Source organism: Rana temporaria, assembly GCF_905171775.1.
Source record: "Rana temporaria chromosome 9 unlocalized genomic scaffold, aRanTem1.1 chr9f, whole genome shotgun sequence".
Taxonomy (NCBI): domain Eukaryota; kingdom Metazoa; phylum Chordata; class Amphibia; order Anura; family Ranidae; genus Rana; species Rana temporaria.
The window spans coordinates 58,132-84,069 of NW_024404482.1; the positions used below are offsets into that span (position 1 = coordinate 58,132).

The 25,938-nt window shown below is 47.4% G+C and overlaps 1 protein-coding gene across 1 annotated transcript in view; it reads right to left on the bottom strand.

The window, feature by feature from the left end:
• LOC120921940 (disks large homolog 3-like) overlaps positions 1-25,938 on the bottom strand; it is a 206,607-nt gene that overhangs the window by 5,403 nt on the left and 175,266 nt on the right. Inside the window, exons 16-21 of the mRNA XM_040334450.1 lie at positions 24,582-24,767; positions 19,915-19,956; positions 19,776-19,826; positions 19,508-19,609; positions 3,911-4,083; positions 3,712-3,821 (exon numbers count right to left, since the gene is read on the bottom strand). Coding sequence (XP_040190384.1) covers positions 3,712-3,821; positions 3,911-4,083; positions 19,508-19,609; positions 19,776-19,826; positions 19,915-19,956; positions 24,582-24,767 — 664 coding nt within the window. The remainder of the gene's footprint in view (positions 1-3,711; positions 3,822-3,910; positions 4,084-19,507; positions 19,610-19,775; positions 19,827-19,914; positions 19,957-24,581; positions 24,768-25,938) is intronic.

Consider the following 25,938-nt stretch of genomic DNA (forward strand, 5'->3'; position numbering starts at 1 on the left):
CGCTCTCACCAAACATCAGCCGCCCAGAGACACGCATGTGTGGTATGTGGGTGTTGAAGCCCCCCCCCTCCCCATTTGCTGTTGCACATTTGTAAAGGGGTGAAAGAGAAAACATTTTTTTTTGTGTTAAGCTCTCCTGCCTTCTCCCTCGACAATTAAGAAAACATTTTCAAAAGAGACACATTTTTTAGATGCGGCCTGGGTCATAATGGCTCAAGTTCCCCCCACACATGCATGGCTTCGTACAAGCGGCCTCCTGGGATGCGAGTCATACCAACCCCTGAAGCTTTGCGAGATGCTGCGCATGTGCACGGGTGTATACACAGGGGGGAGAGAAATCAAGTGCGTATGCATTCACAATGCAGATCTCGTAGACTCGCCGTGTAGCTGCACATGCGCCAGATCCAAGGTAAAGATGGTGGTGGCAACCTGTGAGATTCTGCATCAGCAAGGCAATGCTGGACTCCGTGGTGTAGTGAGGTAGACTCTGTATCATGTGATCAGCTGTGTCCAATCACAGCACAAGTAGAAATTGGCGGTTATCGGCATTCCTCTTCTCACACTGACAGCGTGCGAGAAGAAGAGAGACGATAAGCAGCCTCTCTCAGTGGAGACATCTGCCTGGATAATCGGGATGCCAGTCAGTGACCATCACTGCCTCCTCATCAGTGCTGCCATGCCAGTCAGTGACCATCACTGCCTCCTCATCAGTGCTGCCCCATCAGGGATGCCAGTCAGTGACCATCACCGCCTCCTCATCAGTGCTGCCCCCACCAGGGATGCCAGTCAGTGACCATCACCGCCTCCTCATCAGTGCTGCCCCCACCAGGGATGCCAGTCAGTGACCATCACCGCCTCCTCATCAGTGCTGCCCCCACCAGGGATGCCAGTCAGTGACCATCACCGCCTCCTCATCAGTGCTGCCCCCACCAGGGATGCCAGTCAGTGACCATCACCGCCTCCTCATCAGTGCTGCCCCCACCAGGGATGCCAGTCAGTGACCATCACCCGCCTCCTCATCAGTGCTGCCCCCACCAGGGATGCCAGTCAGTGACCATCACCGCCTCCTCATCAGTGCTGCCCCCACCAGGGATGCCAGTCAGTGACCATCACCGCCTCCTCATCAGTGCTGCCCCCACCAGGGATGCCAGTCAGTGGCCATCACTGCCTCCTTGTCAGTGCTGCCAGTCAGTGACCATCACTGCCTCCTCATCAGTGCTGCCCCCACCAGGGATGCCAGTCAGTGACCATCACTGCCTTATCAGTGCTGCCCCCACCAGGGATGCCAGTCAGTGACCATCACTGCCTCCTCATCAGTGCTGCCCCATCAGGGATGCCAGTCAGTGACCATCACTGCCTCCTCATCAGTGCTGCCAGTCAGTGACCATCACTGCCTTCTCATCAGTGCTGCCCCATTAGGGATGCCAGTCAGTGGCCATCACTGCCTCCTCATCAGTGTTGCCCCATCAGGGATGCCAGTCAGTGACCATCACTGCCTCCTCATCAGTGTTGCCCCATCAGGGATGCCAGTCAGTGACCATCACTGCCTCCTCATCAGTGCTGCCAGTCAGTGACCATAACTGCCTCCTCATCAGTGCTGCCCCATCAGGGATGCCAGTCAGTGACCATCACTGCCTTCTCATCAGTGCTGCCCCATCAGGGATGCCAGTCAGTGGCCATCACTGCTGCCAGTCAGTGACCATCACTGCCTCATCAGTGCTGCCCCCACCAGGGATGCCAGTCAGTGGCCATCAGTGCCACCTATCCGTGGTCACCAGTGCTAAACAATCCCCCCCCCCCAGTGGTGATTAACCGCCAAAAGAAAGCTCTATTTGTGTGAAGAAAATGGTAAAAAAAAAAACACGTCATGTGTACAGTGTTACATAACCGCGCAATTGGGGAGTGTGCGCGGTATTGAAGAGGTTAACCACTTTATTACTTGTCACTTTTACCCCCTTCCTGCCCAGGCCAATTCTCAGCTTTCAGCACTGTCACACTTTGAATGACAATTGCGCGGTCACGCAACACTGTACACATAGGACATTTTTATCATTTTTTCCACACAGATAGAGCTTTCTTTTGGTGGCATTTAATCATCACTACGGGGAGGTTTATTTTTTGCTAAACAAACAAAAAAAAAAAAAACACAAACAGTTTTCATATATTGTTAGAAAATTTGGGGTGAAAAAAAAAAAAAAAAAAAAAAAAAAAAAAGGGTAATTCTCCTTCACAGCTTCCTTCTTTGCTTCACGCTGACGGGGGGGGGGCCTGGGGGATTAACGGCTTCGGTTTACTTCCATGTTCAGTGGTCATTGTCCGACAGCTGATCACGTGGTAAAGGGCCCACTGTGATTGGCCCTCTCCCCAATCTGTGATCAGCCGAGTCCCAGGGGGCGTGCGGGCAGCGCGGGAACATCCATGCAAGCTGGGGGGGGGGGGGGGGGAGTGGCCTGGATGAAGCTGGGCTGAAGCCACTTTCATTAGCCAGACACTTGGACTTTGCTGAGACAGGACGGTCTTTTTCCCTACTGGCAGCCATTTGTGGGAATTCCCAGAGTTAGAGACGGGTACCAGGAGTATCACCCAAAGCTTTCTCCATTTATGTACTATATATGATAGTGTGGTGCATATAAAAGCAGCGGTCTCCAACCTACAGCCATTTGCTGGCCTTTATCTGGCTCTCGGGGCGCTATCCCTCCCAGGACTACCAACAATGGGGCGCTATCCCTCCCAGGGCTACCAACAGTGGGGGCGCTATCCCTCCCAGGACTACCAACGGTGGGGCACTATCCCTCCCAGGACTACCAACAATGGGGCGCTATCCCTCCCAGGACTACCAACAATGGGGCGCTATCCCTCCCAGGACTACCAACAGTGGGGGCGCTATCCCTCCCAGGACTACCAACGGTGGGGCACTATCCCTCCCAGGACTACCAATGATGGGGCGCTATCCCTCCCAGGACTACCAACAATGGGGCGCTATCCCTCCCAGGACTACCAACAGTGGGGGCGCTATCCCTCCCAGGACTACCAACGGTGGGGCGCTATCCCTCCCAGGACTACCAACGATGGGGCGCCATCCCTCCCAGGACTACCAACGGTGGGGCGCTATCCCTCCCAGGACTACCAACGATGGGGCGCCATCCCTCCCAGGACTACCAACGGTGGGAGCGCTATCCCTCCCAGGACTACCAACAGTGGGAGCGCTATCCCTCCCAGGACTACCAACAGTGGGAGCGCTATCCCTCCCAGGACTACCAACAGTGGGGCGCCGTCCCTCCCAGGACTACCAACGATGGGGCGCTGTCCCTCCCAGGACTACCAACGATGGGGCGCCGTCCCTCCTAGGACTACCAACGATGGGGCGCCGTCCCTCCCCCAGGACTACCAACGATGGGGCGTCATTCCTCCCGGGACTACCAACGATGGGGCGTCATTCCTTCCGGGACTACCAACGATGGGGCGTCATTCCTTCCGGGACTACCAACGATGGGGCGCCATTCCTTCCGGGACTACCAACGATGGGGCACTATTCCTCCTCCTACTGACCACAGGCGCTACATAACGGACCACCAACCCTGATGCTGGGCCCGGGAAATGCCCCCCCCCCCCCCCCCAGTAAAGAACAGTAGAACAGTAAAACATCCCTTTGTTTGACAAGTTTAGAAACTCCCGATTCAAAGAGAAAAGCGCGATGAGCGGCCGACTTACATGAGTGCGTCTACGGATTTTGGTTTGATAAAAATAGCGATAGAGAAGAGTTGTGCTTGCTGCAATCGTTTGATCGCATTCCCAGAGACATCCAGAATGCAATGTTTACCCTTGAAATAAAATAAAAAAGTCGTTAGACGGCGCAGTTCACAATTATCTGTCCGTTTGTATCGATGACTTCTCAGCGCGGTTCACTTACCCTTTCAGCCACCATGCGCACCGATTGGATGCTCGTGCCGTACAGGTTGTCATTGAACTGCCCGGCTTCTATGAATTTGTTATCCTGGATGTCCTTCTCCATCTGCTCCCGGGAAGAAACAAAGTGATAGTCCTGACCGTCCATCTCGTTCTCCCGCCGGGGCCGCGTAGTGTCTGCAGAGAGAGATTCTATAAGAATGGGGGAGTAATGAGTGAGGGATGGGGGTACAGATGTGCTATGAAAGTTTACATCCCCCCGGCTATTGGACAAAAATTATATTACCCACTTAAGGACCCGCCCCCCTTTTTCACAAATAAAAAAAATCTGCATTTTTTTGCTAGAAAATTACTCCGAACCCCCAAACATTATACACATATATATTTCTAAACAGAGACCCTAGAGAATAAAGCGGCAAATGTTGCAAAATTTTATGTCACATTGTTTTTGTACAGTGGTCTTTTAAAAACTAAATTTTTGGGGGAAAACATCCACTTTAACCCACTTCCATACCGGGCATTTTCACCCCTTCCTGCCCAGACCAATTTATAGTTTTCAGCGCTGTTGCAATTTGAATGACAATTGCGTGGTCATACAACAACGCTGTACCCAAATTAAATCTTTATGTCCCCCCCCCCCCCCCCCCCACACACACACACACACACACACACACAAATGGAGCTTTCTTTTGGTGTTATTTGATCACCTCTGCGGTTTTAATTTTTTGCGCTATAAACAAAAGATCGCCACTTTTTTTTTTTTTAAAACACAATATTTTTTACTTTTTGTTTTAATAAATAACACCATTTTTATTTCTTTTTAATTTTTCCTCAGTTTGGACCGATACGTACTCTTCTACATATTTTTGGCCAAAAAATAAAAATCACAATAAACGTACAGGGAGTGCAGAATTATTAGGCAAATGAGTATTTTGACCACATCATCGTCTTTATGCATGTTGTCTTACTCCAAGCTGTATAGGCTCGAAAACCTACTACCAATTAAGCATATTAGGTGATGTGCATCTCTGTAATGAGAAGGGGTGTGGTCTAATGACATCAACACCCTATATCAGGTGTGCATAATTATTAGGCAACTTCCTTTCCTTTGGCAAAATGGGTCAAAAGAAGGACTTGACAGGCTCAGAAAAGTCAAAAATAGTGAGATATCTTGCAGAGGGATGCAGCACTCTTAAAATTGCAAAGCTTCTGAAGCGTGATCATCGAACAATCAAGCGTTTCATTCAAAATAGTCAACAGGGTCGCAAGAAGCATGTGGAAAAACCAAGGCGCAAAATAACTGCCCATGAACTGAGAAAAGTCAAGCGTGCAGCTGCCAAGATGCCACTTGCCACAAGATTGGCCATATTTCAGAGCTGCAACATCACTGGAGTGCCCAAAAGCACAAGATGTGCAATACTCAGAGACATGGCCAAGGTAAGAAAGGCTGAAAGACGACCACCACTGAACAAGACACACAAGCTGAAACGTCAAGACTGGGCCAAGAAATATCTCAAGACTGATTTTTCTACGGTTTTATGGACGGATGAAATGAGAGTGAGTCTTGATGGGCCAGATGGATGGGGCCGTGGCTGGATTGGTAAAGGCCAGAGAGCTCCAGTCCGACTCAGACGCCAGCAAGGTGGAGGTGGAGTACTGGTTTGGGCTGGTATCATCAAAGATGAGCTTGTGGGGCCTTTTCGGGTTGAGGATGGAGTCAAGCTCAACTCCCAGTCCTACTGCCAGTTTCTGGAAGACACCTTCTTCAAGCAGTGGTACAGGAAGAAGTCTGCATCCTTCAAGAAAAACATGATTTTCATGCAGGACAATGCTCCATCACACACGTCCAAGTACTCCACAGCGTGGCTGGCAAGAAAGGGTATAAAAGATGAAAAACTAATGACATGGCCTCCTTGTTCACCTGATCTGAACCCCATTGAGAACCTGTGGTCCATCATCAAATGTGAGATTTACAAGGAGGGAAAACAGTACACCTCTCTGAACAGTGTCTGGGAGGCTGCGGTTGCTGCTGCACGCAATGTTGATGGTGAACAGATCAAAACACTGACAGAATCCATGGATGGCAGGCTTTTGAGTGTCCTTGCAAAGAAAGGTGGCTATAGCTGGTGGAGAGCCATGCAAGGGGATGCGCGTCCACGTGAGGACGTGATGACGCGATGCATTCACGGGCGGGGGAGCGAAGAGCGATGGGACCGCTAGGAGGAGGAGGGACGGACTGAGCCGGACGAGAGGGGGAGACAGCAACTTCCTTACGCCGCACATGCAGCCCATCGGCTCTCCACTGAACCACCGGACCCACTCGTTCCTTGTGACGCTAAGGGCTGCGGGCGGTGAAGTATCGTGCCGCGCCGCAGCACCGGTAAACAGATACAGGACGTGGGGTAAGTAGTGGGAAGACGGCACCTGTCGACTGCAACGGCTCCAGCCAACACAAGAGTGAGTATGCCGAGACAGCGTGTGTGCTGAGCCTGGATGGAAGGATATCATCTGCACCCCTCCTCTCAGCCGATCCAGACAGTGAGGTACATTCAATGCTAACAATTAAATTGTGAAGAAAAATTGGAATGTTTGAAAACAGCAATTTAATGCAGATCCATGGAGAGGAGAGAGGTATTCTTTGTTTTCTTTCCCCGAGAAATTAAATTAAGAGCTGCATTGCATGATATGATGTAGAACAATTTATCACAATTGAACACAAGAGAATAGAAGACCAATAAAGGAAGCTAACAGGAACCCCGAGATAACCAGCTGTGTATGCTAAGCGAAGTTATATAGAGAGGTGGATAAGAGATGTCACTATGAATAACTGATTGTTACAGCACTTTCTTATACTACTCGATTGGGGGGGGACTATTAATTTTACATATGAACTTCCTAAAATAGGTAAAACTGGCATATACCTCCTATACCTTCTATACTCAAAATTTTACCTGCATGTTCTGCTTGAAGCCTGTACATTCGTATTCTCTAAATTATTTATTTATTTAACTTTGTTTCCTTGCATTTGATTGAGGGGAACTTATACGCCCCATATCTTTTGGGGAATTTTCAGGCACCTCTGGTGTGGGACCTTTATCTTTACTCCTTGTTTTCTGGAATCTTCCAAATTCCCCGGACCTTAAACAGCAGGAAAAGGGAAAGATCTGGGGAGGTACCCTGCCCCCCTCTTTAACGCATTATAACCGAATGGTAAATAGGGGAACTCTGTCTACCCATATTCCCTGCATATACAAATACTATTTGTTGTAATTGATCAAGAGCGGATATATTGGTATATTGATAAGCATCGCTTAACTGTCAGAACTGCTGAAATAATACTAGTAGGTTAAGAGCTAAAAAAAAAAAAAGGGGGTAGAGGGGGAGAAAATAAAATCAAAATAGGGAATCCCTACAAAGTAGACCTCTGGCACAGTCCAGCATAGCACTCTATATCGGTCCCCCCCTTTATATGGGTTTTTGTATCAATTGGGGAATTAAGAGGTCAAGCTGGGGAAGAGAATAAGAAAGAAGGAGACTAATATGAGCAGAATGACGAGTAGATCAACAAAAGGGGGACCCCCAACTACTCCAAGCAACACAACAGCAACAAGCTCAATAAGGCCATTCGTAACTAGAGGGGAAAGTCCGCGTGTCCCTGGAGCCCAGGGTGCAACAAAGCAACAACAAGTGAACAAAACAAAAAAAGTTGAAAATAAGAAACCCCAGAGTGATATGTCCAGAGAAACATCTATAGAACTAAGAGAGGAGGGGCCCACCGGAAGCGTATTAGAAAGCAGCAGGATGGATGAACGAAGCACGGACACTCAGGCCCCCTCAAAGGGAGAAATGGCGGAGATGCTGTTAAGATTGGAAAACGTGATAAAAAGTGAAATACAGAACTTAAGGACAGACTTCGGTCACATGCTCTCCAGAATAGAAACAGTTGAGGAACAAATAGAGAAACAAGAACAGGAATCAAATACACTAAAAGCCCAGATGGATCAGATTCAACTTCAACAGAGACATATTCTCTATAAATTGGAGGATCAGGAAAATAGAAGCCGGAGACAAAACTTAAGGATAAGGTCAATACCAGAGAAGAGGGGAGAGGACCTCAGGATAATAACACAGACGATATTTAATCCACTACTAGAAAGAACAATAGACAACCCAATTAGGATTGAAAGGGTACATCGGGTAGGAAATCCGAAAAGAGTGACTACCGAGCGAACAAGAGATGTCATAATAAGGTTTGGATTTTATGAAGATAAAGAAGCAATTTGGAAAAAGCTGAGGGGACAACCCCCGGTAGTGTTCGAAGGGACGGAGCTGCAGATATTCACCGACGTGGCCCCAGAAACCCTGGCAAGGAGATGGACATTAAAACCACTCTTAAAACAGATGACAGATCTGAAGATCAAGTATAATTGGGGTTTCCCTGCTTGCCTAATTGGAACAAAAGAGGGGAGATCGGCGACACTAAGATTCCCCGAAGATTTAAATGAATTCTGTAGGAAGTTGGATATTCAGGTCCCTGACCTGCCGGGCTGGGGGTAGGGGGGGAGGGGGAGATGGGAGGAGGAGGGGGGGAGAGTGGGAACTCCCCCCCGTCCTCTGTTCCTCAGCTCCCCTTCTGGTAGTACCTTTTTCTCTTCTGGACTGCGGTAGAAGTTCCCAGTTATCCTTTTTCTGTTTTTTTTTTTTTTCTCTTCTTGGTCTCCCCTCTGACTTCCGGCTTGGGACAGGTCCCTTCCTCCCCCCCCCTTCTGGGTGGAGAACCGGAGGGGGGGGGCGGTCCCAGACCCCACCCGGAATGATCTGAACCATAACATGGAAGATGGTTCAAAGGTCTTCAATAGGCCAGATAGGGGGGGTAGGAGGGAGGAAGGAGGGAAGGGGGAGGGGATGGGAGGGAGGGAGGGAGGGTTGGGTAGGGTGGGAAGAGGGGATGGGAGGGAGGGGGAGGATTGGGTGGGTTGGAGGGAGGGGGGGAGGCATGGGAAGCAGGGAGGGAAGAAACCCTATCTCACCAAAACAATCAGAAGAGACAGTAACCCGAAGAAAGGTAAACAAAAATGCCAGTGATTAAATGTCTGTCTTATAATGTAAAAGGCCTTAACAGCCCAACTAAGAGACATAAGATATTAAAGGAGCTGAAAAGGTATAGGACAGACATTGCCTTCTTACAAGAAACCCATCTTACACTGGGGTCAAATACAAAGATATACTCCCCCGACTTTCCCAGATGGTACTATGGAGATACCATCTCCAAAAGAGCCAGAGGGATAGCAATCGGAATAGCGAAGGGAACTAGGTTCGTCCTAACGGATAGAATGACAGACCCGGAAGGGAGATTCCTCTTTTTAAGGGGAAATCTGGAGGAGGAGGAATACACCCTTGTAAATATATATGCCCCAAATACCTCTCCGATGAAATACCTGTTGGAAATACTAGGGAAATTAAAAGATTTTAGGAGGGGAAAGTTAATATTGGGAGGAGACTTAAATTTTTGTATGGACCCGAAAGTAGACAAGACTCACCAGACAACAGAAACCCAAGACAAACAACTAAGAAAGGTTAAGGAAAGTTTATATAGAAATCAATTAGTAGATACATGGAGGATCTTTAACCCAAGCCAACGAGATTACACGTTCTATTCCCCGGTCCACGGGAGCTACTCTCGGATTGACCACATACTGGTAGACCATAGAATACTGGAAATGGTGGTCGAGACAAGAATAGAAACCATGACGATCTCGGATCACGCCCCTATCAGCATATCCATAAAAATCTCAGGGAATCAAAAGCCCTATCAAAACTGGAGACTTAATGAGGAGCTAATAATCAAAGAGAAAAGTTCCCTGAGGGTTAAAAAAGAATTAGAAGAGTTTTTTAAAACCAATGAGATAGAAGGAATTTCTAAAGCAACCCTATGGGATGCTCACAAGGCGGTGATAAGAGGGATCTTGATCTCTGAAGGAGCAAGGAGGAAGAAAGAGGAGAATAGTAAAAGGGAAAAACTAATAGAGGAGATCTTTAATCTTGAACAGAAACATAAGAAAATGGGAAAACAACGAAACCTATATCTAAACCTAGTAAATAAGCGAAATGACCTTAAAGAACTTTTAGATCAGGATATAAAAAGGGAATTTAACTTGATAGCAAGGGAAAGATACAGGTGGGGGAATAAAACAAGCAAACATCTAGCTCGGATGGTACAAAAAAAGAAATCTAGGAATTATATAGATAAAATCAAAAACGAAAAAGGTGAGGTCTCACATACAACAAAAGATATTGCAGAAACATTCAGAGTATACTATGAAAAATTATACTCGGTAGAATAAAAGAACTGGCAAAAAGGGGAAAAAGAAAATAAGATTGCTACATTCTTAAAGGAAGCAGAAATAGCGAAAATTGGACAAATGGAGGCAGAAGAGATGGATAGGCCCATTACGGAAAATGAAATTAAACTAGCATTAACAAGTACAGAAGCCGGTAAAAGCCCGGGCCCTGACGGCTTCACTGTGATGTATTACAAAAAATACAAGGAGATTCTCCTCCCAAAACTATGCCAGTATTTTAATGGCCTTGGAAGAGAGTATAAATTAAGTAAAGAAGCATCAGAGGCAACCATCACGGTTATTCCAAAGGAAGGTAAAGACACGGGAAGCTGCTCAGGGTACAGGCCGATATCTCTCTTAAACACTGATATAAAACTGTACGCAAAGGTACTGGCCGGAAGAGTAAGACAGGAAATGACAAAATTGGTACACCCGGACCAAACGGGCTTTGTCCAAGGTAGAGAGGGTAGAGACAATGGAGTAAAAACACTCTTGATACTCCAGAGAATGAAGGCGGTAGGGTCCCCAGGTCTACTTCTGTCGATCGATGCAGAAAAAGCGTTCGACAGAGTAGACTGGGGATTTATGTTGCTTACCCTGAAGGACATGGGGTTCGGACAGAGAATGATAGATTGGATTGCAGCACTTTATGTGTCGCCCACAGCCAAAATAAAGATAAACGGAAGTTTATCCCAAACTTTCTCAATGAAAAATGGTACAAGGCAGGGGTGTCCTCTGTCGCCGCTCCTGTTTGTGCTCTCATTGGAGCCTCTATTGGTCAGGATCCGGAACTGCCAAGAAATAAAAGGGGTTAAAATAGGAGAGGAGGAATACAAACTTTCTGCATTTGCAGACGACGTCCTGTTCTATTTAGATAAACCCAAAACATCAATACCAAACCTATTAAACCTATGCAGAGAGTACGGGGAAATTGCGAACTTCAAAATAAACCTCACCAAAACGGAGATTATGAGTATAAATATAAGTAAATGGGAAGAGCAACTCCTCAAAGTGAAGTACCATTTCGCCTGGGTCAAAGAACTTAAATACCTAGGGATACTCTTAGCAAATTCTACTAAAAAAATGTATAAAATAAACTTCATCCCCCTATTAAATGAAATCAAGACAGAAACAAAAAGAGTGGAAAATAGAGCAATATCATGGATAGGACGAATCAATTATTGCAAAATGGTTATTATACCTAAAATCATATATAAATTTCAGATGATTCCCATAGCCCTCCCGAGAACACTATTCTCAGTATTAAAAAAATTAATTATGAATTACATATGGAAAAATAAGAAACATAGGATATCACTCCAGACCCTAAAACAACCAAAAAAAAAGGGGGGTTTAGCGGTACCGGATGTTAAAGGATACTATGACGCGGTGGTTATAACAAGGGTGGTGGAGTGGGCCAGAGCCAATAAAGAAAAAAGGTGGGTAAGATTAGAAAATGAATTAGCACAGGTGAGGTTGGACAAGATAATTTGGAACCCTCCCCAATTTAGGACACTAGATAAAAACGCACATGAAATAACAAAAAATGCACTTAAAATATGGGACAAGGTGTATAAAAAAATTCAGAAGGAATATAATTCACCTTTTATAGCACTAAAAAATAATGATTATTTTGCACCAGGTAAAACACAAGTGGGGGGTAATTGGATTAAACAGGACACTGTACAACTAAGGGATATAACGAAGGACGGCCATATAATAACACTACAAGAGTTAAAATTTAAAAATAATTTAATGGAAATCAATGAATGGAGGTATCAGCAGCTTAAACATTTTGTTCAGGATCTCCCAGGACCACTGAGAACGGGAGACCAGTTAACAGATTTAGAAAAAATATGTTCCACGGAAAGATCTAAAGGAACGACCTCAAAGTTATACAGAATTCTATTGAAGATAGATGAGCAGAATATACCCCCATTCATTAGAAAATGGGAAAGGGAACTGGGAACACAGCGGGATAGGGGCACAATAGATAAAATGTTGGCTCTGACACACTCCTCAGCGGTAGATAGCCGTACTGCGGAGATGTGCTTTAAATGTATATCCGGATGGTACATGACCCCGGATAAGATAAAAAAGTATAATGAAGAACAGACAGGAGAGTGTTGGAGGGGATGTAAAACATCAGGAAATATGGCACATCTCTGGTGGGGATGCCCTAAGATCAAGAAGTATTGGGAACAAATTTTGACCTGTGTGGAAGAGATCACGGGGGAAAAGATAAAGATGGACCCATGGGTCATCCTATTCCATGGGGGGGAGGAAGGTATAAAGAGCTATAGGAAATCCCTTGTACCGCACCTACTCAACGCCGCTAAGAGACTTATACCAAGGAAGTGGCAAGAGGTGGAGTGCCCCTTAATCTGGGAATGGATAGATGCGGTTGAAGAAACATACAAAATGGAAGAACTAAAAGAGGCTATAGAAGGCAATAACATTTTACAAATCACGAAATGGAATAAATGGAGGACTTTTAAGAAATCGTGGAGTTACGCAGAAAAATTAAGGATAGATACTTAAAAGAGGCATTAGAAGAAAATTAGAAAGAACTAGAGATATAAGAGATTGTTTAAGGTGAGATAGGGGGGGAGGGGGGGGAAGGATTAGGGGGGGGATAATTATAATCACAAATACTTTGCGCCTCTTAAGCACGAGGAATGATATTAAATAAATAACATATATATACTTATATTTAAAGGAAAAAAAAAAAAAAGAGGGAGGAAAAAAGCAAACTTCCACACAAAAGAAGAGACACTTATGATGCAAAACCAATATAGAGATGCAATGGGCTGGTACGCAGAACATGAGCATATAATGCACACTATATGAGGTTGAGTCTGAAGTGGAAAAGAAAAAAAAAAAAAAAAAAAGAAAGGTGGCTATATTGGTCACTGATTTGTTTTTGTTTTGTTTTTGAATGTCAGAAATGTATATTTGTGAATGTTGAGATGTTATATTGGTTTCACTGGTAAAAATAAATAATTGAAATGGGTATATATATTTTTTTTTTGTTAAGTTGCCTAATAATTATGCACAGTAATAGTCACCTGCACACACAGATATCCCCCTAAAATAGCTAAAACTAAAAACAAACTAAAAACTACTTCCAAAAATATTCAGCTTTAATATTAATGAGTTTTTTGGGTTCATTGAGAACATGGTTGTTGTTCAATAATAAAATGAATCCTCAAAAATACAACTTGCCTAATAAGTATGCACTCCCTGTATATCGATTGGTTTGCGCAAAACTTATAGTGTCTACAAAATAGGGGATATATTTATGGCATTTTTTTTTTTTTACTAGTAATGGAGGCGATCTGCGATTTTTATTGTGACCGTGACATTGCGACGGACATATCGGACACTTTTGACACGTTTTTTTGGGGACCAGTCACATTTATACAGCGATTAGTGCTATAAAACTGCACCGATTACAGTATAAATGTGACTGGCAGGGAAGGGGTTAACACTAGGAGGCGCTGAAGGGGTTAATATGTTCCCTGGGAGTGATTCTTACGGTAGGGCAGTGTTTCTCAACTCCAGTCCTCAAGGCGCCCCAACAGGTCATGTTTTCAGGATTTCCCTCAGATGAAACGGCTGTGGTAATTACTAAGGCAGTGAAACTGATCAAATCACCTGTGCAAAATAATGGAAATCCTGAAAACATGACCTGTTGGGGCGCCTTGAGGACTGGAGTTGAGAAACACTGCTGTATGGGGAGAGGGGACTCCCAAGGGGAGGAGACCGATGCGTGTTCCTCTGTACTGTACGATCTCCTCACCTCTGACAGGAGGTGGATCTGTGGACCCTAGATTGCCGGGAAGAAAAGACGTCATATGACGTCCACCCGGAGGGAGGGTTCCTGCCGGCATCATTTTATAATGGCCCGGTAAGGAAGGGGTTAATGAAAAAAAAAAAATTATATATATAAATAAATAAATGCAGCCCCCACAAGGTCCCCTGCTCAAAAAAATCACATGTACAGCCCGTCTGAAGTCTGATAATGAACATCTGAATGATTCAGAGGAGAACTGGGGGGAGGGGTTGTGGTCAGAGGAGACCAAAATCGAGATCTTTGGCATCAACTCAACGGGTTTGGAGGAGGAGGAATGCTGACTATGACCCCAAGAACACCATCCCCCCACCATCATACACGGAGGGCGAAACGTGCTTTGGGGGTGTTTTTCTGCCAAGAGGACAGGACAAGTTCACTGCATCAAAAGGGACGATGGGCGGGGCCGTGTACCATCTAATCGTAGAGGAGAACCTCCTTCCCTCAGACAGAACACTGAAGACGGGTCATGGACGGGTCTTCCAGCATAACAATCACCCAAAACATACCGCCAAGGCAACAAATTAGTGGCTCAAGAAGAAGCAATTAAGGTCCTGGAGTGGCCTAGCAGTCTCCAGACCTTAATCCTATAGGAAATATGTGGAGGGAGCTGAAGGTTTGAGTGACCAAACGTCAGCCTGGAAACCTTAAAGTGGAGGTTCACCCGGAAATGACAATTTTTAACATTAGATTGAGGCTCGTTTTGTGAAGGGGAATCGGGTGTTTTTTTAAAATCGAAGCCGTACTTACCGTTTTAGAGAGAGATCTTCTCCGCCGCTTCCGGGTATGGTCTGCGGGACTTGGCGTTCCTTCTTGATTGACAGTCTTCCGACGGTCGCATCTATCACGTCACGAGTAGCCGAAAGAAGCCGAACATCGGTGTGCAGGCGCCGTATAGAGCCGCACCGACGTTCGGCTACTCGTGACGCGATGGATGCGACCGTCGGAAGCCTGTCAATCAAGAAGGAACGCCCGCTCCCGAAGACCCATACCCGGAAGCGGCGGAGAAGATCGCTCTCTAAAACGGTAAGTACGGCTTCGATTTAAAAAAAACACCCGATTCCCCTTCACAAAATGAGCATCAATCTAATCTTAAATTTTTTTTAGGGTGAACTCCCGCTTTAATGACTCGGAGAGGACAAAATCCCTCCTGAGATGTGTGAGAACCTGGAGGCCAACTCCAAGAAACGTCCGACCTCTGTGATCGCCAACAAGGGATTCTCCACCAACTACTAAGAAAGTTTTGTTCACATACTTATTCCACTCATTAAAATACAAATCCATTTAGAACTTTTTTTGAAATGCGTTTTTCTGGATATTATTTTTTGTTATTCCGTCTCTCACCGTTATAATAAAACCGACCAATAAAATTATAGACTGGGCAAACGTACAAAATCAGCAGGGGGGTCAAATATCCCCCCCCCCCACTGTTTGTATATATAGTAGAGCTGCACGATTCTGGTCAAAATGAGAATCACGATTCTTTTGCTTAGACTAAAGATCACGATTCTCAAAAACTGAATGTCAGAAACCCCCCCCCCCCCACAAATAAATAAACCTGTGATTTATCTGAAAATATGAATATATAAAAAACAGACCAGTGATATGTCTATAATGTTAAAGATCATATAACTCCTATGAAAAAAGCAGAATAAAACTTTGATTCTGCTTTTTTCATAGGAGTTATATGGTCTTTAACATTATAGACATATCACTGGTCTCTTTTATACATCAGAAGCAGTACCGCCAGCAACCACTGGGTGTTGCATGGATACACACTACAGAACTGTGAGAGAAGCCCAGGCATCCATCCAGCGGTGCAGGCTGCTGACGTTGGTTTCCAATATCGGCGCCATTTGCGTTCCACGCTGGTTACGTGGAACCGGCGGTGACACAAAAGAATCGCGGGTCATCCCACGGGGAGAATCGAGATTCTCTCCGTGATTAATCGTGCATCGCTAAATTTATATATACACACACACACACACTATATTTTCATATATATATATATATATATATATATATATATATATATTAGAGGTCGACCGATATATCGGTCGGCCGATATATCGGCCGATATTTGGCCGTTTTTAAGAAATCGGCATCGGCCGATTATTGTAAAAAAAATCAGCCGATTTTCGGCTGCCGCGCTAAACCCCGCTCCACGAGAAATGAATCCTTCAGCCACGCTGCTGGTAGCCTGCGCGCCGGCCCCTCCCCCCCTACCTCGATGGGCTGTAGCAGAAAGCAAACTTGTCACAAGCCCAAGCAGCTGCAGTAGTTGCTTGTCTGCGCGAAGAGATCACAAAAGCTTCCTACAGCCCGTCGAGGTAGGGGGGGGGCGGGGCCGGCGCGCAGGCTACCAGCAGCGTGGCTGAAGGATTCATTTCTCGTGCTGCTGGAGACTGGGGTAATGTACAGTATTCCTATCATCTCTGATAGGTGCCTCGGCTCTCTAGTGATTGTACTCCAACTCACGTGGGAGCTCACAGGTGTCATCCAATGGACAGTGCTGGAGGGAACAGTGTGTACATGTTAGAGCACACACCTCTCCTGTATACACACTCATTTTATATATATCCATCCCCACCCACGGCCAGCTCCATCCATCCATCCCCCTTCACAATACATCCCCCACCCACAGCCAGCTCGCTCCATCCATCCATCCCCCTTCACAATACATCCCCCACCCACAGCCAGCTCGCTCCATCCATCCATCCCCCTTCACAATACATCCCCCACCCACAGCCAGCTCGCTCCATCCATCCATCCCCCTTCACAATACATCCCCCACCCACGGCCAGCTCCATCCATCCATCACCCTTCACAATACATCCCCCACCCACAGCCAGCTCGCTCCATCCATCCATCCCCCTTCACAATACATCCCCCACCCACGGCCAGCTCCATCCATCCATCCCCCTTCACAATGCATCCCCCACCCACGGCCAGCTCCATCCATCCATCCCCCTTCACAATACATCCCCCACCCACAGCCAGCTCGCTCCATCCATCCATCCATCCCCCTTCACAATACATCCCCCACCCACGGCCAGCTCCATCCATCCATCCCCCTTCACAATACATCCCCCACCCACAGCCAGCTCGCTCCATCCATCCATCCCCCTTCACAATACATCCCCCACCCACGCCCAGCTCCATCCATCCATCACCCTTCACAATGCATCCCCCACCCACGGCCAGCTCCATCCATCCATCCCCCTTCACAATACATCCCCCACCCACAGCCAGCTCGCTCCATCCATCCATCCCCCTTCACAATACATCCCCCACCCACGGCCAGCTCCATCCATCCATCACCCTTCACAATGCATCCCCCACCCACGGCCAGCTCCATCCATCCATCCCCTTTCACAATGCATCCCCCACCCACGGCCAGCTGCATCCATCCATCCCCCTTCACAATACATCCCCCACCCACGGCCAGCTCCATCCATCCATCCCCCTTCACAATACATCCCCCACCCACGGCCAGCTGCATCCATCCATCCCCCTCTACAATGCATCCCCCACCCACGGCCAGCTTCATCCATCCATCCCCCTTCACAATGCATCCCCCACCCACGGCCAGCTCCATCCATCCATCCCCCTTCACAATACATCCCACGGCCAGCTCCATCCATCCATCCCCCTTCACAATGCATCCCCCACCCACGACCAGCTGCATCCATCCATCCCCCTTCACAATGCATCCCCCACCCACGGCCAGCTTCATCCATCCACCCCCCTCTACAATGCATCCCCCACCCACGGCCAGCTCCATCCATCCCCCTTCACAATGCATCCCCCACCCACGGCCAGCTGCATCCATCCATCCCCCTTCACAATGCATCCCCCACCCACGGCCAGCTTCATCCATCCACCCCCCTCTACAATGCATCCCCCACCCACGGCCAGCTCCATCCATCCCCCTTCACAATACATCCCCCACCCACGGCCAGCTCCATCCATCCACCCCCCTCTACAATGCATCCCCCACCCACGGCCAGCTGCATCCATCCACCCCCCTCCCTCCATCCACAGCCAGCACCATCCATCTCTCCCCCTCCACAATGCATCCTCCACCCACGGCCAGCTCCATTCCTCCATCCCCCTCGACAATGCATTCCCCACCCAGGGCCAGCTCCATCCATCCACCCCCTTCCCTCCATCCACAGCCAGCACCATCCATCTCTTCCCCTCCACAACGCATCCCCCCTCCAAGGCCAGCAACATCCAGCCATCCCCCTCCACAATGCATCCCCCAGGCACAGCCAGCACCATCTTTCCCCCTCCACAACGCATCTCCCACCCACGCCCAGCACCATCCATCCTCCTCCACAATGCATCCCAATCCAAAAATCGGCCCAAAATATCGGCCGCAAAAATCGGCCTCATATATCGGCCATCGGCTGCCCCGATTTCTAAATATCGGCATCGGCCAGAGAAAAACCCATATCGGTCGACCTCTAATATATATATATATATATATATATATATATATATATATATATATATATATATATATATATATATATATATATATATATATATATATATATATATATATATATATATATATATATATATATATATAAAAAGTATGAAAAGTATTATATTTATTATATACAATTATATATTTAAATACAATTTTATAGATAGGTGGTTAAGCTAGAAAGAAATACAGGGATGGAGACACTGGACCTACAAGTCCTATGCCTCATAAAGTCCCAAATTTCCCATCTCCCCCCTCCCTTCATGTCCCTCTTATTTTATATATAGGCATAGAAATAAGTGCTGGCCATCTTGCCATCACTTTGTCTCCATGGTAAGCCCAGGAAGCACTGGGAGGAAGGGGAGATTCTCCACAGTGATCACTTATCTAAAATATCGAGGTTGTGGCATCTAGCTGCAGCCATCACCCCGGTATTTGAGAGAGAAAGGCTTTTAGGCAGCGGGGTCACCCCAGTATTTGAGAGAGAAAGGCTCCCAGTCGGGCTTTTAGGCAGCGGGGTCACCCCGGTATGTGTGAGAGAGAGAGAGAGAGAGAGAGAGAGAGAGAGAGAGAGAGAGAGAGAGAGAGAGAGAGAGAGAGAGAGAGAGAGAGAGTCACCCCGGCATTTGAGAGAGAAAGGCTTTTAGGCAGCGGGGTCACCCCGGCATTTAACCCGGTATGTGAGAGAGAGAGAGAGAGAGAGAGAGAGAGAGAGAGAGAGAGAGAGAGAGAGAGAGAGAGAGAGAGAGAGAGAGAGAGAGAGAGAGAGAGAGAGAGAGAGAGAGAGAGAGAGAGAGAGAGTCACCCCGGCATTTGAGAGAGAAAGGCTTTTAGGCAGCGGGGTCACCCCGGCATTTAACCCAAAACAAAAATGACACAAGTGGTTTAAAGAATAAAATCTATCGGACTCACGTGGGACACAAGATCCAAATTTGTGGGGGAACTCGGAGATGAGGTCATCGTTTACCCGATCTTTCAGGGGGCCCAGAATGATGACAGGTCTGGCGTAATGAACTAAAAAAAAAAAAAAAAAAAAAGGAAAGAAATTAATTTGACCCGTCAGGACAGCAGACATAAAAAAACAAAAAAGAACACACACAGATCAGTATTGACAATTAACAGAACATGATCAGAACAGAAGAGGATAAATATTCGCCCCGTAATATGCGGAGATACTTACTCTCTTGTCGGATGACGGGTTCATAGGATAGAATAGTGTCTTCCTGTCCCTCTGTAAAGAAAAAAAGGACCCGGGATCAGAGGAATGAGCGAAGAGAGAAGCAACAAAGATGCAAAGAAACATCCAACAAGAGACTTACTGGAGCTGCTTTCGCTGTCACTGGTATTTGACGTCACGGCCTCTGCAAGATAACAAATTCCCTGTCAGTAGGTGGTAGCCGGGGCAACCACTGACACACTACACAACACACACACAGAGCATGAAGGGCTGGGGGGTCATATGTTGCGCGCGCGCACACACGCACACACACACACACACACACACACACACACACACACTCAGCAGTACAGGCGCCAAGTCGCAACGATTCCCCTCTTATTACTGACAGAAAAAAAGGCCGGGCGTGCCGTCCGGCTGAATAACCAGCCCAGGTTTCTGGAGGGAAAGCGCTGTGCCTGAGCGCCATGTACTGCACTGCTTACTCATATGGTTAATAAAATGTAAAATTTCAGTATAAAATCAGATAAATACATCCCAGATGGATCAAAAACAAACAAAATAAATCTGTACGAAGCTTAGATGGTTTGTTCAGTGATGATGAACCTCGGCACCCCAGATGGTTTGAAACGACATCTCCCATAATGCTCACCTACACTGCAGAGGGCATCATGGGAAATGTAGTCCCAAAACATCTATGGGTGCCAAGGTTTGCCATCACTGGCCTAGATAAAAGCCTGTCCCTTGCCAGCATGCTCAAAAGAAGGGCCTTTGCCTGAGCGTAAACAGCGGTCTCTCTACTGGAGGTCCAAAACGTCCTCCACTGAGCTATAGCGCGCCAATCAGAAGGCAGCGTGAGCTTTATCGATTTCAGAGCTAGAGGGTGTGTTGGACCTCTGTAGAGCGGCCACTGCTTCCACATCGAGAGCAGAGGTCCAACACCCTCTGCCGAGTCAGAGCTATAGCTCACCAATCGGAAGGCAGAATGAGCTTTACTGATTTCAGAGCTAGAGGGCGTGTTTTGGACCTCTGCAAGGAGGCCACTGCTTCCACATAGAGAGCAGAGGTCCAGCACACCCTCTGCCAAGTTTGACCCATAGCTCTGACCTATAGCTCTGAAATCAGCAAAGCTCAATGTGCCTTTTGATTGCTGAGTCAAAGCTATAGCTCACCAATCAAAAGGCAGAATGAGCTTTACTGATTTCAGAGCTATGGGTCAAACTTGGCAGAGGGTGTGCTGGACCTCTGCTCTCTATGTGGAAGCAGTGGCCTCCTTGCAGAGGTCCAAAACACACCCTCTAGCTCTGAAATCAGTAAAGCTCATTCTGCCTTTTGATTGGTGAGCTATAGCTCTGACTCGGCAGAGGGTGTTGGACCTCTGCTCTCGATGTGGAAGCAGTGGCCGCTCTACAGAGGTCCAACACACCCTCTAGCTCTGAAATCGATAAAGCTCACGCTGCCTTCTGATTGGCAAGCTATAGCTCAGTGGAGGGCGTTTCTGACCTCTCTAGAGAGACCGCTGTTTCCACTCAGAGAGCAGAGGCTCTTCCCTGCAGAATGATGGCCTGGGAACAGGCTTTTCTACTCAGGCTGTGGCTGCTTTGAAAAGTAAACCGTAAGACTTCAAGCACGTTTACTTTTGATACGGAAGGAATATATTTAGGTGATAAATACTTCTGCAGAAATCCGGCAGACACTGTCCTGACAGCAGTGACCCCGATGTCACGGGTCTTCCATTAACAAGGAGGGGGGAAAGACATGCCACAAAGTGGGGGGGCTTTTCTGCCCACACCCCGAGAGAACAGGACAAGGTTAAAGCAGACAACCATGGTGTAAGATGAGTGCCCCATCCCCCCCCCCCCCCATACTGAGGGACTTACTCAGACTCTTTGATCCATAATAATCGTCACTTAAGCCCGGGAAATCCTGATATTACCGAGACAGAAGAGAGAGGAGAAAGATAGACAGTGAGAGACAGCCAACCAGAGACCAGGAAGAGGAACAGAAATGTCACCCCCTTATCATCAAACACCCAAATGTAATATAGTACAGGAGCAGCGGGGAATTTAGCAGTTTTTACAATTATACACCATGGAATGGAGAGAGGACACAGGAAAGCAGTGCTGAAAAATTAAAATAAAAACCAACCTCCCCACCTGAGGTAAACAGATTTCTAAAACAAATGGACCCCACCAACATCATTTAGCTAAAATTCCTAAAAGGCATTATATTGGTATCTGTGCGGAGATCCGCGTCATCCCCCCGCGCACAGGTACATCCGGCCCCATACTGTCCGAAACTCAGCCGGTAAACCATAAAATGGGCGACTCTGAAAACACCGTCCTGATACTAGGGGGCGACGGACTGCATCATATAAAAGAAATCCGACAACAATTGTCAGATGGAGCATACAAATGGTCGGATTTTCCGACAACAGCCTGTCATCACAATTCCCGTCGGAAAATCCGATCGTGTGTACGGGCCTTTAGAGCAGGGGTCTTCAAACTACGGCCCCAGTTCCCATCATGCCCTAGTCATGTCTGTGAATGTCATGGTGTTACAATGCCTCATGGGATGTGTAGATCTACAACAGCTGGAGGGCCGTAGTTTGAGGATCCCTGCTTTAGAGTGATGGTCAGAATGCAGACAGCCAATAAGGTCAATGTCCTGGAACTGGCCTTACCAAGTGGCATTTGCCCTGGAACTATGGAAGCACCATCAAATGGGAGGCCCATCAGCCACAGCTCATGGAACCTTTACGCAACTTCTGAATGATGTAGGGCAGGCCGCCATTCTCTACCAGGGTTCTGAAGGGTTCCATGAGCGTGGGATGGTGTAGGGCAGCCATTCTCTACCAGGGTTCAATGAGCGTTGGATGGTGTAGGGCAGCCATTCTCTACCAGGGTTCAATGAGCGTTGGATGGTGTAGGGCAGCCATTCTCTACCAGGGTTCAATGAGCGTTGGATGGTGTAGGGCAGCTATTCTCTACCAGGGTTCCGAAGGGTTCCATGAGCGTTGGATGGTGTAGGGCAGCCATTCTCTACCAGGGTTCCATGAGCGTGGGATGGTGTAAGGCAGCTATTCTCTACTGGGGTTCCTTCAGAGGTTGCCAAGTGTTCCATGAGCTTTGGATGGTGTAGGGCCGCAATTCTCTACCAGGGTTCCGAAGGGCTTCATGAGCGTTGGATGGTGTAGGGCCGCCATTCTCTACCAAAGCTCATGGAATCCCTAGCAACCTCTGGAGGAACCCTGGTAAAGAGTGGTTGCCCTACACCAGTGGTCTCCAAACTGGGGCCCAGGGGCCAGATGTGGTCCTTTGCTTGCTTTAATGCGGCCCTTGGGGCACTATTCCTCCCACTGACACCAACGATGGGACACGACTCTTCCTACTGAAACCAATCAATGATGGGGTACTATTGCTCCCAACGACACCGATAAGGCATTATTCCTCCCACTGACCAACAATGGGGCACTATTCTTCTTACTGACACCAATGTTGGGATACTATTTTTTCCTACCGACACCAAGGATGGGGCACCATTTCTTACACTGGCACCAACGTTCGGCCCTCCTAAAGCCTGAAGGACAGTAAATTGGCCCTTTGTTTAGAAAGTTTGGAGACCCCTGCCCTACACCATCCACAGCTCATAGAACCCTTAGCAACCTCTGGAGGAACACCCCAGGAGAGAATGGTTGCCCTATACCATCCACAGCTCACAGAACCCTTAGCAACCTCTGGAGGAACCCTGGTAGAGAACGGCTGCCCTACACCATCCACAGCTCACGGAACCCTTAGCAACCTCCGGAGAAACCCTGGTAGTGAATGGCTGCCCTACAACATAGAATATGGATACACCATGGATTGCCTGATCTGCAAAAACCACAAACATTGTTGGGATACTATTTTTTCCTACCGACACCAAGGATGGGGCCCCATTTTACACTGGCACCAACGTTCAGCCCTCCTAAAGCCTGAAAGACAGTAAATTAGCCCTTTGTTTAGAAAGTTTGGAGACCCCTACACCATCCACAGCTCATGGAACCCTTAACAACCTCTGGAGGAACCCCCAGGTAGAGAATGGCTGCCTTACACCATCCACAGCTCACGGAACCCTTAGCAACCTCTGGAGGAACCCTCGGTTGAGAATGGCTGCCCTACACCATCCACAGCTCATAGAACCCTTTGCAACCTCTGGAGGAACCCTGGTAGAGAATGGCTGCCCTACACCATCAACAGCTCATGGAACCCTTAGCAACCTCTGGAGAAACCCTGGTAGAGAATGGTGGCCTTACACCATCCACAGCTCACGGAACCCTTAGCAACCTCTGGAGGAACCCTGGTAGAGAATGGTGGCTGACCCACACCATCCAAAGCTCATGGAACCCTTGGCAACCTCTTGAACCCTGGTAGAGAATGGCTGATCCACACCATCAACAGCTCATGGAACCCTTGGCAACCTCTGGAGGAACCCCCCGGGTAAAGAATGGCTGCCTTACACCATCCACAGCTCACGGAATCCTTGGCAACCTCTGGAGGAACCCTGGTAGAGAATGGCTGCCTTACACCATCCACAGCTCACGGAAACCCTTGGCAACCTCTGGAGGAACCCTGGTAGAGAATGGCTGCCCTACACCATAGAATATGGATACACCATGGATTGCCCTGATCTGCAAAAACCACAAACATTCGACTTGCCGAGTTTCTTCTGGCAAGTCAACCCTATTGCTCTACATACGCGTCACTCGCTCCTCTCTCACTAGTCTAGTATAAAAGTGCGAGGAAATCTGCGACCTCTCCTCTTACTTACGTGCGTTGTTGGTCTCCGTACCAAGGCTCTTGTAAAACGGAAACTTGCGGGACAGCCGGAAACTCTTTTTACGCTTGGATTTGATGGACTGCGGTAGATGGCGGAAGGCACAGAGAAATGGGCAACGGGGGACACAACGCCACAAATGTAGAAATGAAGAAAGTGATGGAGGAGGAAAAAAAAAGGAAACAAAAAACAAAAACAAAAAAAAACAAACATGGGTTTACAAGGCATGCAAAAAAAATAAAATAATCATAACCGGAGAGTGTGATGAACGGAGAGGGCGAGGATTAACATGAAATGTGGGGCGACTAACAAGCGTGATAAGCGGCAGGTCACCTACATCCCACCCGCTGGAGGCTATACACTGGAACATTCCTCAGATGATCCCTATTGTGATCCTCGAAGGCTCTGATCGATTTCTCCACTCATCCCTCCATAGCGTACAGAAGGATGAAAACACCGGCACGCCAGGGGCCAATGAGATTTGGCACAATCTGCATTTAACATGTTTTTTGGGCAGGATGAGAACACTGACATCACCAGGGGAGTGTACACTGTGTTGCTATGGGTAACCGTATAATATATATACACAAACACTCATCAGCCATAACCTTGTGACCACGAGTGAATACCATTCGCTATCTGGACATCTGAAAGTGGGTGGGATATATTAGCCAGCAAGTGAACATGTTGTCCCTGAAGTGGATGTCCATTGCAGTTTGATGTGTAGCCACAGACCGGTCAGGGTGTCCATGCTGACCCGACTACAATAGGCACGTGACCATCAAAACAGGACCAAGCAATGAAAAAAAAAAAAAAAAAAGTGGCCTTGGTCTGACGAATCCAAGAATGGTTTGAGGAACACAAGTTTGAGGTGCCGATTTGGCCCCCAAATTCTCCCTAGATCTCCATCCAATCGAGCATCGACACGTCTGATCCATGGAGGCCTCACCTCCAAACTTACAGGACTTCAAAGATCTGCTGCAAAACTGGACCACGGAGCAATGGAAGACGGCTTGGACTGATGAATCCAACAATGGTTGGAGGAACACAAGGAAAAGTTTTGAGTTATTGACTTGGCCTCCAAAATCTCCAGCCAATCGAGCATCAACATGTCTGATCCATGGAGGCCTCACCTCCCAACTTACAGGACTTCAAAGATCTGCTGAAAAACTGGACAACGGAAGAAGACGGCCTGGTCTGATGAAGAATGGTTTGAGGAACACAAGTTTGGAGGTGATGATTTGGCCTTCAAATTCTCCCTAGATCTCCATCCAATCGATCAGCAACAAGTCTGATCCATGGAGGCCCCACCTCCCAACTTACAGGACTTAAAAGGATCTGCTGCTGATGG